Genomic DNA, 21710 nt, shown 5'->3' on the forward strand with positions numbered 1-21710 from the left:
GTCGTTTCCCAAGTGTACGATTGGTGACAGGAGGCACATGTAACCTTGAACTCTATCCATCCGCCTTCTCGCACAATCGTGAATGAGCAGGGGAGGGGGCAGGCGTGGCAGTGAAATAGTCGCTGGAGTGCTGTCACACTTATTATTATTTTCTCCACTTTGAAGGAGGATTCGGGTCTGAAATCACAACACAATAGTTGACTTGCAATAAGATTTGTACAACATCATTTCCTGTTATTATATCATATTTGCTTGATCAGAAAAAGAATAAATTTATAGCCATGCAATCATGACACAGATTTTACAAAACCTTATCAGAATCCATGATATTGTAAACATAAAAATGTGAGTAATAACTCTATGGATATTCTTTATATTTTGTCAAGTTTGGTTAAGTTCAGCTCTATCTGACATGTAATTGGAGAGCGTTTGACGCTGGCCAACATAGCGCTCAAACTCTTCCTAGTCTTCAGTGGTTGGCACAAACTCTTCATCATCTAATACTAATAATAATCATCTAATAATATTAATATGCTATTAACGATGATACCAGAAAATGACAATAACTATTTTATATAACATATCTATAAGTGAGTATGGTTAAGAAATTTGGCGAAATTAATCGTGAAACTTATAACATTATTTTATCAATTATAGATTAATATATTACGTTTTACAGATAGATATGCAGTATGAATTAGTTTTGTTATCATAATAAGAATAATACACGTAATTAAAAAGATAAAATACTAATAATATCATATTACAATTAAATGACATTAATATTGTAATATTAAATATAGATTAATACAGTAGTATTAGGAGAATACTAGAAAATAAACCGAGTTACTACTACTAATACAAGTGGTTTATAAAATAAATTACTCACGTGCTTTGGTGACATGTGGAGTATGCAAACAGGTTAGAAAACATGTCGTCTTTGAAATGGCGAAAACAAAGGTAAGAGTAAGCAGGCGAATAAATAAAGTTTGTCACATCCAGCTTCACCCAGTTGCTCCACGCCCGGTGAAGGTCTGGTCTTTTCTCTGCTCTTGGCCAAGAAAAAAGGTGCTTCTCAGCTTGCCAGCTGCACAAACACGATGTGGCGCGTTAGTGATTATGACGAATTGAAATTAACAAGTTTAATACGAGAAAGCGTATCTGTTATTTGCGATAGATCAAACTTGAACTGAAACTAACATTATCTGATCATGTGACTTACAATTCCCGCCATATGGCGCGAACAACTTCTACAGCATTTTTCGACCATCATAGCGGACCAAAAGGCTCATCATTTTTATCAGAAGATGATATGCAATCGTTCAAGCTAAGTTAAAAAAATTAAACATATTTTTATGCTATGTTTTGAGATATCAGTGCTCAAAGTTGCAGCATTACGATGCCAATAAAATAGACGCGTAAGAGCAATAGACATGGTTTTTATTGCAAGCGTGAAGTATATTTGTGAAAATAGTTCGACGAATAAGGATGCATGAAAGTGTAAACGTAAACCATCTCCCACACATACGTCACATTTTAGCCGTTTTGGAAAACGAATCCAAACTAGGGCGGTCTCGTGTCGCTGCAATTTTCTGTTCGTTTTTGAGCTTTTAAGAGCTTTTAATCACATTCCCACATATTTGGCACCTACTACACAACAGAGTAAGACATGGCGAATCTTTTGATACCGAATAACTGTAATGTGAATTTTATTGCAAGTCAACCTTTAAAAAATATGGCAAACAACTTGGTGATGACAATGTGATTTCTGGCAGCTGCTACAAAACAAAATACGTGATCAAGAGTTAAACTTGCAACATCGTCAAACGATAAGGTGTGAGAAGTCTAAAACGAATGACTAATCAAGTGTGAGCTATATCAAATGTGTAGCCAATGAGATGTGAGTAATCCAAACATTTAACCAAAGAGAAGTTGGTGATCTCAAAAACAAGTGAGATGTAAGAGATGTGAAATATCCAATCAATTACACTTCAGCATTGGAATACATACTATTCCAATTCATACAATATTATTTTCTCCTCTACTATCTTTAAAGTACAATGGTGATAGTAACTATGAACCACCTAGTTCCCTCTCCTCTACTTTCCTTAAAGTACAATGGTGATAGTAACTATGGGACCACCTAGAAGTCTTTTCCTGTTCTATGTTATTTATGGCATAAACTCACCTTTATTATCTCAGACCATTCATACTATACTTATTTGAGAATCAAGTTTTGTAGACACTCTGTCTGCCACCAAAAGTATTCTCAAGAAATATTTAACCTATTTATTGGGCAACCATTCTATCCTATCCTGTTATTGACTATAAGGGCTGGCCAACTAAATGTAAAGGCCACCAATTTACTGTTATATAGTTACATGTATCCTTATGATCGAAAGACTTAAAATTGGCTAATTTTGTTGACAAATATAAACTTAGTTTTTATTAGGATTTTTTATCATAATGTGCAGATACCATTACATTACACAAAAACCTGGCAAATAGGTAATTACCAGGTTGCTATTTCAGTTGTTATTTAATGATATTAATTACGCATATGGCCATATTGCATCTAATAAATACCTAACAAACTATGAATTAATAATAAATAATGTCTGTATTTTAAGCGGTCTCATAATTATGACTCCAATACCTAATATCAGTATCAAATGCCGGGGTTTGAAAAATTCATTATTGTATACAGAGCCCCTATTAAATTCATTATTCAATACCACGTCTCCCAATACTTAATAGCTGATGCTAATATTCAAATTTCTTAGCTAAGATCAAGCACTGAACCTAAAATTATAATATATGTACACCTATTAAAATAAAAACCAGCAGTAGAGCAAAGTTGAAAATTCATTATTCCACTTAGAATCTTCACCGATGCAGTCAAATCACTAGCATATAACTTACAGCAGCCTTTATAACAGTTCGGTCAATTTTTGGAAATATTACCTTAATAGCTGTTTCGCAGTAGAACAAGCCACATTGAAACCATAAGCTGTATTTACAACTGACTATACCTATATTAATGTTATATAAGCCACATAGTAACCTGTGGGAGTACTACCAAAAAACTTTGTTATCTGAAACAAACTAACAACTACGTAATCTAGATTTAAGTCAAGTAGCTAGCTTTGTTTACGTGACAACACAAAAGTTAGCGATGTGGTATTGTGAAAAGTGTGATTAAGTTGATTGTTATAGGATAAAATGCAAAGTTTGAAAATGAAGATTCCAACCATTTCTTATGTAGCAAAGCATCAATAAATTAAACAGATCATAAATAATAATAAAAAATTCACAAACTTCTCATTTTCTCCGAGCTGCTTTTACCACTAGAAATAATCTGAGAGTTCAATGCTGACCCGAACATTTACTGGAACATCCATGTCCAAGATTTTGCTTCAAAATAGTTCATCTCTAATAGAAACATAAAAATACTGCCTATGAGAATGTTCTATGTCCATACTATTCATCTTTGCGTGGCAACATTCGAGGACAACACTCAATCCTGAGTGCAACGAATCTTAACATTTAATAATAGTACTTTACTTAGTGTACTAATATCCAATAATAACACACCATGTAGTGAGTGGGCCAATATCGAATAATAGTACACGTTGTTGAGTGTAGTCATTTTCATTATACAGTAAATGTATAACATCAATACTGAACCTAGCAATATTTAACAATAACAGGTTATGCCCAGGTGTTCTAACATAAAATATTTAATAACGATACAGAATAAAGCAAGCTTGATAGTATTGTATTAAACTACAAGCCTAACTCACATGCTCTGTCCCCCTGAAGATTTCTGAATCGACGTAGACTGCTGTAGAGCCCAGCATACATCAGTAAATTCCATAAGGTGATGCTCTGCGAGTGAGATGGCTGCTGAGCGAAGAGAATTGTTTTTTAGTCTCCAGAGTCTGAGATTGTTTCTTCCGCAAGAGACAAGTCTGTAGAAGACCATCTGCATCGTGAGCCTCATTCAATTCTACTGTCGATGATTTATGCAACCATCACATCAACAAAAACACCAGTGATACCATCGCATGACCGACTAGTACCAACTCCACATCTACCGATGCAGCTAGTGATTGAATATTTACACCATGTAATCATGCTACAAAATGACCTGATAACAATAAGGCATCAACTGGCTGCACTGTGACAATGTGCACTGTGACAATGTGCACTGTGACAATGTGGTAATAAGCTAGTCACACAACCAGGTAGTGTTATTACTCCACCTAATAAAACTATGGCAGTATCTAGCGAGTGCTACTGACCTGCAGTCATCAGAAGGAGAAACTCTCAGTATCATAACTTCTGCCTCAGTATGAGCTTTAGCTATTAGATTAGCTTCACCTCCTTGCAGAATACGAGATGTATTCCAGACAGATATCAGCTGCAAGTGTACACAACCACAAATAGACCCAATGCTTGTAAACAGGCAATAAAAAGGTAGAAACGGATTAAGATAGCGTGTAAAGTGACCTGAAAGTGGGCCAAACTATAAAAAAACGAACTGTAAAATAAGGCTTTATAAACACTCCTGTGTGCCTTCACACACCTCCCTCTCTAGCATTCAATATAAATATTATGAAACAAATAATAAAACTTATTTACATACAAATAAATGTATATCTTTATATAAATTTGTAACCATAATGTATATAGTTTTTTTCTACTCATAAATATATAAACATATAAGAATACAGGTCTGCTACTAACAGCGCCCCAAAAAATGTGAAGTGTTATGAACAACTAGATGTAGTAATCTAGTTATTTATCTTAATATTATTACTATCATAATAATAATAATGCTAATAATAAGATAATAGTATCATAATGCTAATAATAAAAATAAAACTAAGTTAATAATATATAAATATTATTCAGTTTGAAAAATACAAGAAAGGGCATGATATCTGTAAGTAGTGGAGAAAAGAAAAAGAGGTATTATTTAAAACTATTTTATATCTTGTAATCACACGGACATGTACCTATTCATAAATAAAGAATTTCCATTTTATCAAAATATTGTCAATGATTTTTTTTTGATGTTAAACTTTCCAAAGATGTTAGCAACCTAAAAAGTAGATCAATGAAATTTATATGCAGCAACTGTCTGTATAACCCACACTTCTCTTATGGCCATCTAGACCTGCTGTAGCCAAAATAGTGCCCCTCTCTGAGAAATGCATGTGACGCAGGGAGATCGCAGTGCTGACCCTAAATACTGACAGGCAGCTTAAATTCTTGTAGTTCCATATCCTAACAGAGGGATTCTCACCAGCCTGGCCTGAGGCTAGGAGCGTCGTGTCTCTTGTAAGGCTGAGACAGGAGACCTTCAATATAAGTAACAATTAAAAGTTTTGAGTATTGTCTAAAAGAATTTCAGAGATCAACTAAACAATGTATTTTGCCACAAGTTTCAGCATTTGTTTAACCGCTTGTCACGCTGAACACCCAATTAACAAACAGAGCCACCAAATAATCTGTCAAAGGCTAATGTATAAACGAAGTGCAATAACAGCTTATATTGGATCATTTAAATAAATGTTCTATTCTCTATATAAAAACCTTAGAGCAGATGAAAGTATTATTCACATCTAACAACAGACAAAGACTGTTTAGAGAGCAAAATTATGTAAATAATTATTTATCTTATCTAATAATGCTTAAGTTAATAAATGCTGATTTTTTACTAAATGTACATATCATACAGCTGCAAAAGGAAATATGATAGCCTTGGTCATTGAATTGAAACAAGCACAACAAGGCAATTTTGTTGCCAGCTCCTCGCTATGGCACTTTCCACGCCTTACGACATCACCAAAAATGTCTCTCAAATTCTAATTTGGCAGTGTTATTCTACAAATTAGTAGTCTTATTCAGCGAAATTCTACCAATTCGGTGTGCTGGATGCGTCATAGTCGCAAAAATTTCGATATGCTATTCGCCGAAATCCCTCCCATAATGCTTGAAAAAGATACGCTGCTCCACATCTCTCTCAGTTCAGCGTTATTCAAGTTTCGTAAAGACTTTATTTCACGTGAGTAAAATGATATCGAATTTACTGTGAATTTTAGTGCTTAATATAATATTTACTATAAACTTTAATTCATTGCATATAACTTTAATTCGTTAGCCATGGATCCTAATATTGATAAAGATCTTAAATGGAGAAGAAAATGATTTTATTGCAATAAAAATTGTATTGCAGATCATAATCACTAAATACACTAAAGTAGGCAGCTATAGTTACTAAGGTTAATATACTATTTTGTTACCAAGTTTTAATATGTACAGTACGTATATAAAATTTTGACGTTTTTACCAGTGTGTGTTTGCATTGGATAATCACTATGGGTTTCTATACCCCTCTATACAGCTTTTCTGCCTTACTATCCCAACACCAGAAGGAATTAATGTCATATGGCGGGTGTCCAATGTAAATTATCTAACCCATTCTAAGATCATCCCAAACTCACTCCATTGGCCCTTCCATAAAGAAAAACTAGACTTAAGTTTTTTAATTTACAGGCTTTACTGTAACTGTTGTAATAGTGGTTTGTATCGACAGGTTTTTGACATTTTTATTAATTTTGCTCGGTTTAAGATTCATGGCTACGGTAATTTTACAACAAGTTAATGGGGAGCACACACCTCCAATGTCAATTTACATCAGTTCTTTTCATGTTTTCTAAACAACATTGTCTATTCTGCAAAGGAAAAAGATTGAAAACTATTTTATATGTCTAAAATAAAGTAAAACAAAACTATATATTGGCTTTATATATATTAAGAGTGTCTATTTGACAGCCCGTCTATCCGTTGCCAGAGTTCAAGGTGGTGTCTGTTTGACCGGCCGTCTATCCGTTGCTAGGGTTCAAGGTTAGGATATAAGATAGCTTTCAATGAGACTTCAACTCGTGACATTCATTTTGGTGTATCGACACTCTAACACCTGCACCAATAGATCGCCTTCAAGTATTTACAAATAATTGCTCGGCTAAGTATTTCCTGTGCTCTGTCGACACACCTGACAATCTCTCACATCGAACTAGACAGTCAGGGTACTAGTATACATGTATATAATAGGGAACCCTATACGTCATTTTCGCTCAAAAGTGTGGAAAGAGAGTAAGCGATATTTTTAAGGCCACTTATTTTAAGGCTAACTGCGAGATTCTCGTTATGCAAATCCAATTTGAAAACTCGCACAAACTTAACACTTTATGTTATATGGATTTTTACAAACTACAAAGCAAACACCTAACATAAATTTTTTAATACCATGTAGAATTTACGATATACTTTATAAAAGCATCTACTGTATTGCAATTTTACTTATCATATTTTCCTTTCCTAATAACACATCACTGCTGCCTTTCATTGCAAGTTTTGGGGTAAGAAAACTACAAATAAAAACCATTTTATGACTGAAATTCTCACACTGTAAATGAGACTGCACTCAATGGACATTTTAAACAATGACATAATGAGTGCTCTTCACCTTATCTGTGTGGCCAATAAAAAACCTTTGTCGGCCAGTAGCAACGTGAAGAGAGACAACAATGGAGTGACAGGGATAGACAATACTACCCCCATCTTGCGTCCAAACAGCTTGCCGATCTGTGCCTCCTCCAAAGCCTATCACCTTTTTAAGTTTAAGTATAGGATCTGGTTGCAAGCTCTAAAACAACAATTCTGAAACTGCACTGACAAATCTGGCTCCACCATGACACAACTCAAAGATACTATATGTTGTATAATATATCTCAAGGCTCGCAGTATGACATACAATACACTTCCAGGCTAGACTAGCATATGGTCTAACTTTAGATTATTACTGTGGCATATGAATAAATCTATAAGCTATGGCATTTATTACATACAGTATACCTTCATAATGACAGGATGGTATAAGGTACATTACATTTTTAAACTCCATCTATAGTACTTGTATGTGAAAAGTCTAGAGGTTCTCACAATGGAGCAAATTGCTCCATTGATAGAGAGTTGAATTTGATACTAAGCAGTACTGAGTTCTCAAACCAGGACTATGTCTGTGTGCCTTCCACGCTGAGCTAGTCATGACAAATAAACCAGATCACAAAATATGTTGCTACCAGTTATCATCAAGTATACATCTACTATTAACATCTACTTAGATGTCTACCATGAACATCTGTCTATATCTTTTCACAGTTGGGTCTATAAATCAACTGCAAAAGTTAAAAATGTTCCCCCTGCCCAAACAATAACTACCGTAAAACCACCAATTGAACGCCATGGCGCTATATTTTTCAACCCTTCCTCTATAATGGTGGTTAATTGAAGGTGGCGTTCAATTAGAGGCGGGAGTTGTATTTTTCAAATGGCTCGTCAAAATTTTGGGAAAATAAATTTAGCCCTTTCACGGGAGAAGCGAATGTCACCTATATATATTTTGCCCTTTTTTACCGGTGGATCGATATTAAACCTTTTATATGCAATAAATCTACTAACTTATCTCCAACTTGTCAAAAACCTCTTAATAAATATGCATTGAGAAACTAAAAAATATCTCTACCAGCGGATATCTATTGCTTGCAATTAATCTGCAATGATATTATAACGTATCCTGCTTTGCAATTCATTGGAGCTTTCAATCTTTATTTCAGTCTAAATTTAAAAACATATTTTTATTGTATTTCTATATTTACCAATGTTTGCTACAGCTTGCAGCCAAAACTAGCTTTTTATGTGCAATAGAAGAGAAGTTACGAACGTCGATCCATTGTAAGATCAGATTACCACAATGATGCTATCAAACAATATGCTATAAATCTGCAAATATATACGTTATATAATGATAATCTATCAACTGCTACAAATATATATTAATGAACAAGTGACATAAACCAACCATACTTATATTACATGCAGAAACAAAAATCAACAATTTTAAAACAAAAATATTTGCTTTATTTGCTCGGATAGCTGGGTTCTGCGTTGTTGCTTTCGATGGAATGAACATCTTCTGGTTGTCCAATACCTTCCACAATGTCTACTGATCTCAACTTTTCTTCTGCACTGCTAAACTAATCAATATTAGAGTTCAAACAGTTTTTTGGCAGAGCAACTTTTACGCATTGCATTTATAATAAATGCGACGCGTAAAGATTTTGCTTGTTAAATGTAGCCTTCGACATAAAACTAGTCATTCATCTACCATCGTAAATGTAAACCGTGTTTTATATACATGCACTTCAAGTACCAAGATGTTAAAGCACATCCATTACATAATTTTTTTATCAAATATTTTAATACATCAGAGTCTTGGCTTTCGAATGAGCCATTGTTTGACATGGTGAGACAGACGTTGGTTGGTGTTTATAGGATTTCCCCAGAGCTCTACCGCAGAAATGTTCAATGGCATAGACTCGAAAATTGTGACGTCACAATTTTCATATGCGGTGTTGTGTGCTCTTACCGCTTATTTTATTGCTTACCGCTTATATTTATCAACTATGATAATGACGCTAGTGTCAGGCGAAGGTAGGACAACTCCAGAGAACCAATGAAGATGACAAAGGAATCATTGTCATTAGTTCACCATGTACAGATTATTTCTATGATAAATAACTCAGATTCCAAACACCATACTATGTTTTCCCGATGATATTATGCACTAGCCCTTTAATTTTATTGTGATGTTGAGGGTGGCGACTGAGACCAATTAATTTCAAGCATTGCGTGATCTCGCCGAAAGTGCGATTGACATATAGTCTTAGGGCCACGCAACCGCAGGTCACAATTTAATCGATGTGATTTCATTACCTTTATCAACGACAGTAGATTTATTGAAGCATAATTAATTAACCCAGAACATGTGTTTGTATTGGTCGGCATTAGCACGATCCCCGGGCATTGTTGATTATCTAGAATCCTAGTTTATTATTAGCTCTCTCTGGGTTTAACAGCACCAATTGTCACAGAAAAGCACAGCCTCAATGGCAGTGAAAGGGATCGACTACCTAAGGGTAAATAATAATTGTGACATCACATTGTGGGAACCGAAACCAAGTGTTTTTATTACAGGACATGCTTTTGACACCCTGTTTTTCATAGTTCTATTATTCTTTGTGTATTGAATATAGGCTCATTCGAAACCCAAGACTCTGATATATTGAACTATATAACAAAAAAATTATGCAGTTTATGTGCTTTAAACAAGGGCCTACTATTAGCCTGAGACAGTTATTAATTATTTCTACGGTGTTGCTTTTGAAGTTTCAACAAAAAAAGCAAAAAGCTTTGGAGTTGGACAACGAGAGAATTGATTGTTATTAATGTAAATGATTCATTATTAATATTATATATTCATTATTATATTATTAATATTATATCATATTATTAATATTATATATTCATTATTATATTATTAATATTATATCATATTATTAATATTATATATTATATTAATATTACCATGATTTTTTGGACACTTTTCTACTGATCACTTGATATTATGGGTTCATAAAGATCAAAGACCGTCAAAGTGGTGGTCAAATGAAGGTGGTGGTCAAATGAAGGTGGCGGTCAAATAGAGGGTGGCGTTCAAATAGATGGTGGCGGTCTATTTTTCAACCCTTCTCTCATAGCGGCGGTCAAAGAGAGGTGGCGGTCAAATAGAGGTGGTGTTCAAATAAAGGTGGCATTCAATTAGAGGTTTTACAGTATCTTAAATATCGAAAAGTTAAATTTTGGGTTAAAAGCAACAAAGATGGAACAGTACAAACCCAGGTACACCTCCAGTAGTTTCACTAAAAATAAACTTTAACCGCAAATATAAAACATTACGGTTGCAGGTAATAGCTACTTATGTTCTCACCTTACTTAGATCTTTTGAGTTCTGATCCACATTCTGGTCGAATGGAAACCTCACCCTCTACAAATATATAACTCAAATGCTTTACACTATTAAGATTGCAGACAAGAGCAAAGCAGCAGGCTTACAAGTCTTTAGCTCGGTCTTTTATCACACCTGATACAGTACCTGAGAGCTGCCTTTCTTCGCTTTGCTGGACCTGTTTGACCTATGGATGGGTTTGTTGGTTGTCTCCCCCATAGCGTATACCTCGCGAGGTTCATTCTCTTTGTTCTCGTAGTGGGAAGCACTATCTACTAGCCCAACTTCTGGGAGCACAGCGACCGAGTCTTTGGGTTTCTAAACAAAAAAAATAATATTCTGTTGAATTCTAATTACATGTATTATAAAAATGGTCATAGCAAGAAACATGAAAATATAATTATACCTACTGAATCAGAGTGAAGATGCGCAAATAGCTAGTGATGCAAAACGCAAGAGCAGATTCAGATGCTGACTCACCTCATTAAAACCTGAATTTTTGTGTTGCGCAGTTGATTCTTTTTTGTTACAGAAACTATATATGAATTCTACGGCTATTTATTTATTGTATTTGTATATAGTAAAAACAATCAATTTTAATTTAAGCTGGAGATTTAGTAAATAGACTGGCAGGTATTACATTATTCCTAGCTTATGACTGGTTGCAATAATTTTAATTATTGTAATTAGGAATTGCAACAAACTATTTACATCCTGAAAAAAACAAAAAATAGTTCACTGAATTTATTAGCTATGTTGCTCAGGAAGGAATATAAAACTAATTTTCCAGTATTAGTGTTCATTAGATATTTATATCTTAATGATAAAAACATAGTTTACAATATTTATTTGTGTTGTAAGTTAAGATCAACAGAAAACTTTTAAAAAGTATTAGAAGTTTAATTAAGACGTAATGGAGGAACGATTGGTTGACACGGAGTTACATACTCATTTGATACTGAGTCACGTACTAACCTCCACATCAATGCTGATACTATAGTCAACAACACAAAAACAAAATAAACCTGAATTCACAACAAATTTCATTAAGAGAAACGGTTTTTCATGAAAAAAGGCAAGTATGCGCTGACCTTTGAACAAACCCTGACGGTAGAGCCAACACTAGTTCTACTCTCTGTGCTTACAGGTGGCAGTGAGTGCCCTTTTTTCTCTGACGGCTTGTATGCCACCTCAGAATTAGTGAGAGCTACCTTCTTAGTGAGAGCTGAGCTACTTGCAGTGACTGCATTGGAAGCTGAAGCCAAGGGGCTTCCAACATTTTGTGATGGAAACCTGCAAGCGGTGGTAACAAATATTAGGACTGCAAAATTAAAGTGCTGACTGCAAGCGTTTGATTACCTAAACTATGATTGGTCATATATAAAGATCTGAGCCTCACCTGACCAAATCATACTTTTCATGCCAGTTATCAGATCTTCTCAAGGGGAAGGCTAGCTCAGAGGGCAGCGGCTGAATACCCCGGTCTGTCAAGCTTAATTTTTTTGCTTGCTCCAAAGAAACGCCTAGAGAGTACCATACATAGTATTCAAGAATTGTGCACCAGCGAAAAGCAACTTCACATTCAAGGAAATGTTAAAAGGAAAAGCTATCTATAAAATAGCAACCTGAATGTCATTGGTGGGTCTCATGCAAGGCTGTTCCGTAAAACTAATGTCATTGTTCCATGGACCAACCCGCTATGTTTTAAATAACATCGACATACGCATAAGTGCACCCAGTTTATAAGTACTCCAGTTTATATTTATAACCTTTTATAAGCAGTTTATGTTGAGTATTCAATTGCTATGAACCCGAGCTGCGGTGAGAGTAATGGCGGTCTAAGTCTACTTTGCCCTCATGTCTAGAAACATTTCTATATCGAAGACTGGCATCAGGTAGACCTTAACTGATCATTGTCAGTAGAGTGCTTAGTAAGAGAAGAGTCTTTCAATAATTATTCAGCAAAAGGTTTCAGTCAAACTTTAGGCTGATTGAGTTACTATGAGTCATAGAAGAAGTCGAATATAAGGAACCAGTTCACTGAAGTAGTCATGTGGGCAAGCCATACAGGCATGGCTGACAGTAGCCCTATGAAAATATATTTTTAGAGCAATCTTATTATGCATAAAGCATAGCATTATACTAAAGATTTTTTTCTGTTATAGTTGGTCATTGCTCCAAGGATTCCACTTTGATTACAATGACATGAAAATACAGATTGAAAGGCTATCTTAACCCAGACTAAGAAGCAAATCTGTAGTGAAAATATGAATACCCTAGGGTTGAAAAAAATGTGATTTTCCAAAAAAAAATGAAATTTTTTTCGCTATACATCAATTTTTTTCGATTTCATCGATTTACTTATTTCGTTAAGTTTTCGATTTCATTGATTTTTTCAACGTTTTTGATTTGTTTCGCTCAATTTTGCTCATGCAAATTATATATATATATATAGATATATATTGCATTGTAAATCAGAAGACTGGTGAACCCACTTTTAGTATTACTGACTTGCATGCTTTAATTTAACAAATTTTTGTATTTTTTGCATTCAACAGTCATATAAAGTTATAATGTGCAAACTACATTAAGTTAGTAGAGTAGAGCTACATGTACTATCAATTTAAAACAAACTACGAATGAAAGCCAAAGATATAAAAAGGTGGTACGAAAGATTTAAGCAAATTCTTCCTTGATGTCATCGATGGAGTTCATCATGCAAAATATAAATATTCCTTGATGTCATCGATGGAGTTCATCATGCAAAATATAAATATTCCTTGATGTCATCGATGGAGTTCATCATGCGAAATATAAATATTCCTTGATGTCATCGATGGAGTTCATCATGCGAAATATAAATACCTGCTTTCCAGCTTTTCCAGTACCTAACAGATTTCTTATTTTTGAATAAACGAAGCTAAAGGTGGAAAAATCTCTTAAATGCTTGCACTTGAGCTTATTGCCGTAAAGAGTGTGATGTCATTTATTAAAAATAGTAGTGAGGAAAAACTGTACTAGCTGCAGTTGTCACCTCACAATTAATCCTAGTTTGAGGTTTACTAAATAAACTCATATTTCGTCACTTCATAGGTCTTTCTGTAGCAATGTATTACTCACACAATCAATTATTTCCATTACACTTGCTAATTCATGACAGAGGAGTATTTACATATTTGTTACACACATCAAAAAAATATTGTTCGTCAAGAAACGCTGGTTTTTGCAAAATTACACAAACAAATCGAAAAAAAATTTTAATTGAGACTTTTTTTTTTTAATTCTAATTTAAATCAATGATTTAAATCATGTGATTTTTCGTGCCAACCCTGGTATAGGCCTACAAGTTGATTAGAGGTGATTAGAAAGCTGCTGTTCATTAGCTTATGTAAACATGGGCTCCATAAGGCTTGCTTACTATAATGCAATTTGTACAATGGCCAATTGATATTGCCATCCTCAATAACTGTTCCCCATTAACATCTATTTTCCTACGGGATAAAAGCATATTCCTGGGATACCTACATGAAAGCAATATTCCAAGTAAATAAACATGACCTTGATATACATGTATGTCGCCCTAAACAGAGGCACATGATACTACTGCATTTATAAGGAATGAACAGGAGTATGAGTTACTTGCTCGGTCTAAGTCAAGATACCAACCTGGCTCATAGAAATTGTCACTCGTGTAGATGCCTTTGACAAGGCTGTTGGCACACAGCCTAACAGTCTTAACATGGCTGTACGTACGGTTCAGATATATACTGAGTAGATATTTCAAGTCCAAGACTAGCAGTGTCCAACGAGAAGTAGAAGGGGCTGTGCAAGGCTCCTCTACAACGTAAAACCCGTGAAATGTAGCTGGTCCAAATGGACTTACTGACTAACTGCAAGCTATGAATGCTGCGTATTGTCTGCTACGTATTGTCTGCTACGGTTAGATATTGGCACCGTGCCAGCTATAATGAGATGTCAAGGTCTGGCCACACTAACGAATTATTCGTTAATCTGACCGAATTCACGAAATTCACAGATTTATTCGGCCGAATATCACATATTTATTTGAGCTGTGCGTGCACATCGAATTCGTCGACGAAACGCTTTTAATTGGCTATACCATTTTTTATTTTAGCGAGCACGATTCTTGCCGCGTTTGCAACTGGTATAGTCCAAGACCCGTACCACAACACACAATAAAAGTATCAGCACAATTGAACATACTACTTACGATGCAGTTGCCGTAATTGCGCTAATGTTGGTTCTTTATTGTTTGGACAACATGGTTACAAATAGTTATTTTTAAAATAATAACAATTTATTTTTAGCAGCAAAAGTCCCGTAGTAGAAAGAGTTGTCATCTTTGGCGCAATCAAGTTAGATGCAACGTATTTACTATGACGAATTGTCGTAATATTTTTTAGCGTGTCGCGCTATTTTCCTCGGACTATATTAATTGCAAAAGCTGCTAAAATTGCGCTCGCGTGAGGTTTATAAACAATCTATTTTGGCATAGATGTCGACCAATGAGATGTAAGTAAAATTATTTAGACAGGTAAATGATTTGAGGAGTAGCTGCCAAGCAAAACTAACACTGAAATGATGGTTTTTTTCTTGGTTTTTTTAAAGTATAGAAAAGGATTTACTCCAATGATTGACTATACATACAGTCAATTACTCCAACCAAGAATTCTTGCCCCAACATTGACCTAAATACCACCAAATGTTATAGTCTTCGAGAACCTCTTCTCTGTTTTGTACGCCGACCATTGAACGTTTGTTCGTAGCTCCTCTTTTCTTATAAAGCTGTTGACTTCTTCCAATGAAGAGAAGAACACTGCCGACAAATTTTCACAATATCTCCCATCAAAATTCCCGGGAATCTTGTATCAAAACATGACTGTTTCGGTTTAACCATAGGCGGTCTAAACGTCATTTATGCTGAAATAGATTGTTTATAAATTTCACCTCGCGCTCGCTAACAAAAAGTAACGCAATTGAGGCAGCTGCATCGTATGTACTATGCTGAATTGCACTGGTACTTTTATTGTGTGTCGTTATACGTGTCTCGGACTATACTAACTGCCAAAGTTGCTTGAATCGTGCTCGCTAAAAAAAATTGTTTAGCCAATTAAAAGTGTTTCGTCGACAAATTCGGTGTGCATGCACAGCTCAGACAATTCTGTTCATTTCGGGATTTTGGTAAGAATGAACGAACAATTTGTTACGTGTGGCCCTGTGTGGCCCGACCTTGAGTCGCTGTGGCAACATCTGTGCCGTGTATGAGACATGCGCTATGTATGAATTGACCACAACCCCGGTTGTTATATCTGTTGACTGTTTAGCGGCAGCACCTAGGGTTCTTACGCAGACATCATAACATATAATTCCTTTAAAAACACAGATCAGATACTGGATACAGATGCAAAACCAATCAGAATTTGAGCTATATGCCAATTTAGGTAAGATTTGTGCTTGGACTTAAGCACAAAGCTTAAAAAGGGTTATCTTGTCATAAACTATAAAATTATTGGCATCACCTTGTAGGGAATTTATTCCTCTCTCAGATGGTGTATAATACAGCAATTAATTTCAGAGCTAATGGAAATGGAAGTTACTTTTGTTTGTTACTTTTGTTGTTTGTTGTGGTCTCTCCATTAGAGATTACAGTATACAAAATAGCCTGTATGTTAGGAAACTAGCATTGGACAACTAGTACACGAGACTACGCGTGTATTTACTGCACTACCTTACTTACCTAACTCACCTAGAGCGCCATTACGAAATACTTACTATCTCCTGCTAGTTGGCTCGTTCGATATTCTACTGTATCGTGTTCAGGCACGACAATGAAAGGAAACTGCAGCCATGTTGATGTTGACTTGAATTCTTTGAAAAGATTGGAGAACGATATCCTGGAATAAATATCGCAAACAATCTCACTGCTGATTGCCAGCTTACTTGCCCCTTGCATCGCAAGTAGCTGTTTCTGTGTTTTTAGAAACTTGTACAAAGTATCGTATTCCTAAAAATCTAAGTTCGTAAAGATATATAGACGATCTTACATACACCTGTCAGAATTGCTTAGAAATATATTACCCACATTGAACATGAGCAAAACACAAAAACCAAAAAAAAAACAACCATTTAGAAATAATTTTAAAACTCAAAACTGTAGAAATCTTATAAGAGTGTGCAAATTAGCTGTAACATCATTGGACGAGTTACTGTATGTTGCTATAGGCACATCACAATTTAATTCTTTCCCATAGTAACCTAAAGATGTGCAGCGATGTTCCTCGAGCAAAAACCTTCTACGCGAATGACGGGTTGCACTGCTAATACGTATCAGTTTCATGAAGTGTATTTAAAATGATTCATAATTAACATATTATGATTATTATCATATCTGTTACTCTTTATTGTTAATCCAATACTACATTCCTGATGTTTGTGTTGTATCATTGTACTCATTATTTATCACAGACTAAAGAACTTAATATTGCAAATCAACTATCTGTTTCGATAATCAGAGCACTCATAAAACTCGTTATTACGAGTTTTTTATTAGAATACGGAACAGTGAAATGTTGTGCAATAGTATACCACTCTAAAGTCTGGTTACTAAAAAAGAAACCATACAAATAAGCATGACAAGGCTATTAGATGCACATCACATCGGTGAGGTAAACCGCTAATTGTCAACCAAAATTATCAACCGTTGTAAGTGGCAGTATTCTATGTTGTCATTAGCAAGAGACATAAATAAAACATTAGATCTGTACAAATCTATTATTAGCTCGTGTACCACAAGTTTGTGCTGTAGAATAAGTTACCTCGGCAAACTAGAAACAGCATAAGGATATGTTGAGGAGTTTTCTGGTTAGATGAGCAAAGTGTCCTACTCTCGTAACTCTTTGGCTACCGAATTTATTTCTAGCTCAGCCCGAATTTTTTTTTCTATTCACACAAATGTTGACATAACGTCACTAATTTTGTGATAATTTGAGAAAGAATGAAGATAGCCACTTAATTTAAAAAACAGGTTATTGAGAAGAAGATATTTTTTAGGAAATAGATGAAAATCTTAAACTAACTTCATTAAAAAATGACAAAAATTTCACAAACTTTACCAACAATATTTTGTCAGAAATTTCGATAGTCATATTTTGACTGTTGCCATAATGTTCGGTTACTATTACAATTTTTCACATGAAATACATGCACTAGAAGAGTCAGAATCACTCAATATAGAGTTACTGGAGTCTCAATGGTTAAAAATGTTAGAAGCTTCTACAGCTGTAAACGATCGTAGTATTCTTTTTTGCCCGTGCTTTTTCCGCGGTGAACTGTCTGTTTACCGCTGATAATAATTAGTGAACCACTAGTGAGAGGCTTGCTGATTAGTCTATATCGTTAGCAACAAGCTGGTTTTCATGGAGACCAAATCTTATTGGTCTATCTGAAGCGAAAGCTAAGTAATTATAAAAAAACTAACGCACTGTCTGAAAGCCGATGTACCGGCTTCCGGTCACAAAGAGAAGATAACTCGAGCCGATACATCGGCTTGCGGTCGTGAAAGAGTTAAGAGTTTTTGCTGCCAACCCAAATTTTTGGTATCTTCAGGTAGTCACAGCTTTTGTGCACTTAGACTTCATCAACACCTACTCTAAATGTATCTAGGGATATTCTCAAAAATATAATTGAACAAAACAGACAGTATACTCACCTGATCACTAGCCCATCAGCGCTGGCAACATCAAGATGCATAACGAAATATCTCTCCGGAATAGGTTTGAAGGCGAGATACGTGTATCGACCTGTTAAACCTAACGACTGCGAGCCAGTTTTGGGCAACTGGATGTAATTATTGGCTGGGATAACTCCAGCTATTCTGTAAACTGTACACTTTGCTGTCTTGTCCTGAATGAATAAGAACGGATGGTTAAAATAAGCAAAAACTGAACGTAAACAACCCTATTGTCTCCTCTTGGACATATCCAACAGATTATAGCGTATGATGAAACATTTAACTATCCAAGGTAAGACAGTAGCACAAAAACATTTGTTACTCCTTAATATTGCTACGTACTGTCATACATAGCTTAACTACATGTTCTGAAATTTTCTATGTAATGCTAACATAAAAGTTGGAAATATTTTGTTGGTACCTTATTGATGTTTAGGAACAGAGCTTCTCACTACCAGTAGCACAAGGGTTTGCATGCCAAATATTTATGTAGCAATACCAGCCATATTTGCTATATCACTGATATATTTGGTGCGCCATTAAAAGGTTTCCATGTTGATATGTACACGTATGCCGCGTAAAACATCTTATTGAACGCCAGCTCTATTTGACCGCCACTACAGGAGAAGGGTTGAAAAATAGACTGCCACCCTCTATTTCAATGCCACCTCCATTTGACCACCACTTTGACTATCGTTGATCTTTATGAACCCATAACATCAAGTGATAAGTAAAAAAGTGTGCACAAAATCTTATTGATAACGAATCGTTTACATTAATAACAATCAATTCTCTCGTTGTCCAACTTCAAAGATTTTCGTTTTTTTTCGTTCAAACATTGAAAGCAACACCATAGAAACAACGATATCAGACTAATAGTACAGTAGTTCCTTGTTGAACGCGGTCTTTCTACTTCGAAGTGCATGTACCTATATAAAAAAATGTTTAAATGCATGTTGGTAGATGAACTTTCAAAGTAACACCATAGAAATCATCAATAACGGTCTCAGGCTAATAGTAGTTCCTTGTTTAACATGGTCTTAATACTTTGAAGAACCTGCATATAAAAAACGGTTTGCAAGTTTTGGGCCAAAGGTTACATTGAGCGAGCAAACTTTCATGCAAATGCATTTGGGCTAAATGCAGCGCGTAAGTTTTGCTCTGCCAAAAATTGTTCGGACGCTAATATTGACTAGTTCAGCAGTGCAGAAAAAAATTAAGGCCAGAAGATATTGTGGAAGGTATTGGACAACTAGAAGATGTTCATTTCATCGAAAGCGACAATCAGAACGCATCTATTCGAGCAAACGATGAAAATATTTCTGTTTTAAAAACGTTAATTTTTGTTTTTGCGTGTAATATATGGTAAGTATATCATTAACGCCACTTGTTCATGAATATGTATGTGTATCATTTGATAGATTATCATTATATAACTTATAAATATGCAGATTTATAGCATGTTATTTAATAGCATCCTTAATCTTAGCATCCTTAACATCTTTAGCATCCTTAATAGCTATCTTAACACGGCTTGCAATGGATTGATGCTCATAACTCCACCTCTATTGCACATAAAAAGCTAGTTTTGACTGCAAACTGTAGCAAACATATCAAGGAGTGCAATGAGCTTTTATGCAATATTGTCAAAAATATATATAAAATAAAAATACGACTTAAAATTTAGAATGAAATGAAAATTAAAAACTCCAACAAACTGCAAACAAGGACACAGGCTATAATGTCATCGCAGGTCAATTGCAAGCAATAGATATCAACTGGTAGAGATATTTCTCGGTTACTTGATGCATATTTATTAAGAGATCTTTGACAAGTTGGAGGAAGTTAGCAGATTTATTGCATCCAAAAGGTTTAATATCGCTCTACCGTAAAAAGAGGGCAAAATATAGGTGACATTGGCGTCGCCTGTAATAGGGCTAAATACATCGTCCCAAAATTCTGACGAGTCATTTGAAAAATATACTGCCAGCCTCTAGGTGAACGCCGCCTCCAATTGACCACCACTATTGGGGAAGGGTTGAAAAATAGAGCTCTATGGCATTTAATTAGAGGTTTTACAGTATATATCTATATGCAGTAGAGGCTCCTATAACGTATACCTTCTATAACGTAAATGCCACATAACGTAAAGAATTTATGTGAAGTTTTTGCTTAGTACTACATAAAAAATTCTATATAACATAAATTGTAAAGGTGGGCGAGTTTTCCAATTCAATTTGAATGATAACATATCTTGCTGCACTTGCAAGAGAAAAAGCGACGTGCATATGGCGGTATATCTATTTCTCAAAGTTTGTGTGTATGTGTGTCCTTCAGTATGTCCGCCTATGGCTATTAAAATCTTGGAATGAAGAATCTGAATCACAGAAGATTTGATGATTTGATCAACCCTACCATTCACCAGTCCAATCCCTAACCAATTGAGCCACACGAGCTTGGTAGATTCATTAGGCGATATATGTCATTATATGGGCGCAAACACGCCACCGCTCTCCTTTATTATGCAACATAGCAGCGCTCTTATTAGTCAGCTTATTCAAATTAGTCATTGACAATGTGCCAACACCGGTTGCTCTTGCTGACGACAAGCAACTACATTATCATTCTCATTGTTTATAAGCTGATTTTTAATACCCGTGCAACGCCGGACATTCCGATAGTCTATTATATATACAACTTCCATGACATTCCAGTTCATCATGATAGATCGTCAGATGTGCCAACAAAACAGAGAATAGGTAGCTGCGCAATTGTTAATAAACACTTAAAGGTGATCGATTGGTGCAAGTCTTACAGCGTCTATCCATCATTTTAAATATCATGATTTGGAGTATCATCTAAAGTTATCTTTTATCCTAACCTTCATCCCTGGATACAGATAGACGACAAACAGGTAGTACCGCTTTTTATAGTAAACATATTTTGACGTTTTGCTTCTATGTAGACGTATAAAATTTTTGTTATTAGCTTTACTTTGCACAATAGACTTTGCTGTTTAGAAAAAAAGCAAATCATTGTATA

The 21710-nt window shown here is 35.1% G+C and overlaps 1 protein-coding gene across 1 annotated transcript in view; it reads right to left on the bottom strand.

Annotated features, from left to right (window-relative positions):
- The window catches only part of LOC137390375 (WD repeat-containing protein 90-like), a 56486-nt gene that overhangs the window by 33152 nt on the left and 1624 nt on the right, over positions 1–21710 (bottom strand). The window contains 11 exon segments of the mRNA XM_068076708.1: positions 3854–3971; positions 4305–4423; positions 5160–5366; positions 7538–7717; positions 10901–10957; positions 11066–11236; positions 12022–12211; positions 12303–12441; positions 14585–14740; positions 16712–16833; positions 18648–18841. Coding sequence (XP_067932809.1) covers positions 3854–3971; positions 4305–4423; positions 5160–5366; positions 7538–7717; positions 10901–10957; positions 11066–11236; positions 12022–12211; positions 12303–12441; positions 14585–14740; positions 16712–16833; positions 18648–18841 — 1653 coding nt within the window.

The sequence above is a fragment of the Watersipora subatra genome, chromosome 3 (genome assembly GCF_963576615.1).
Source record: "Watersipora subatra chromosome 3, tzWatSuba1.1, whole genome shotgun sequence".
NCBI lineage: Eukaryota > Metazoa > Bryozoa > Gymnolaemata > Cheilostomatida > Watersiporidae > Watersipora > Watersipora subatra.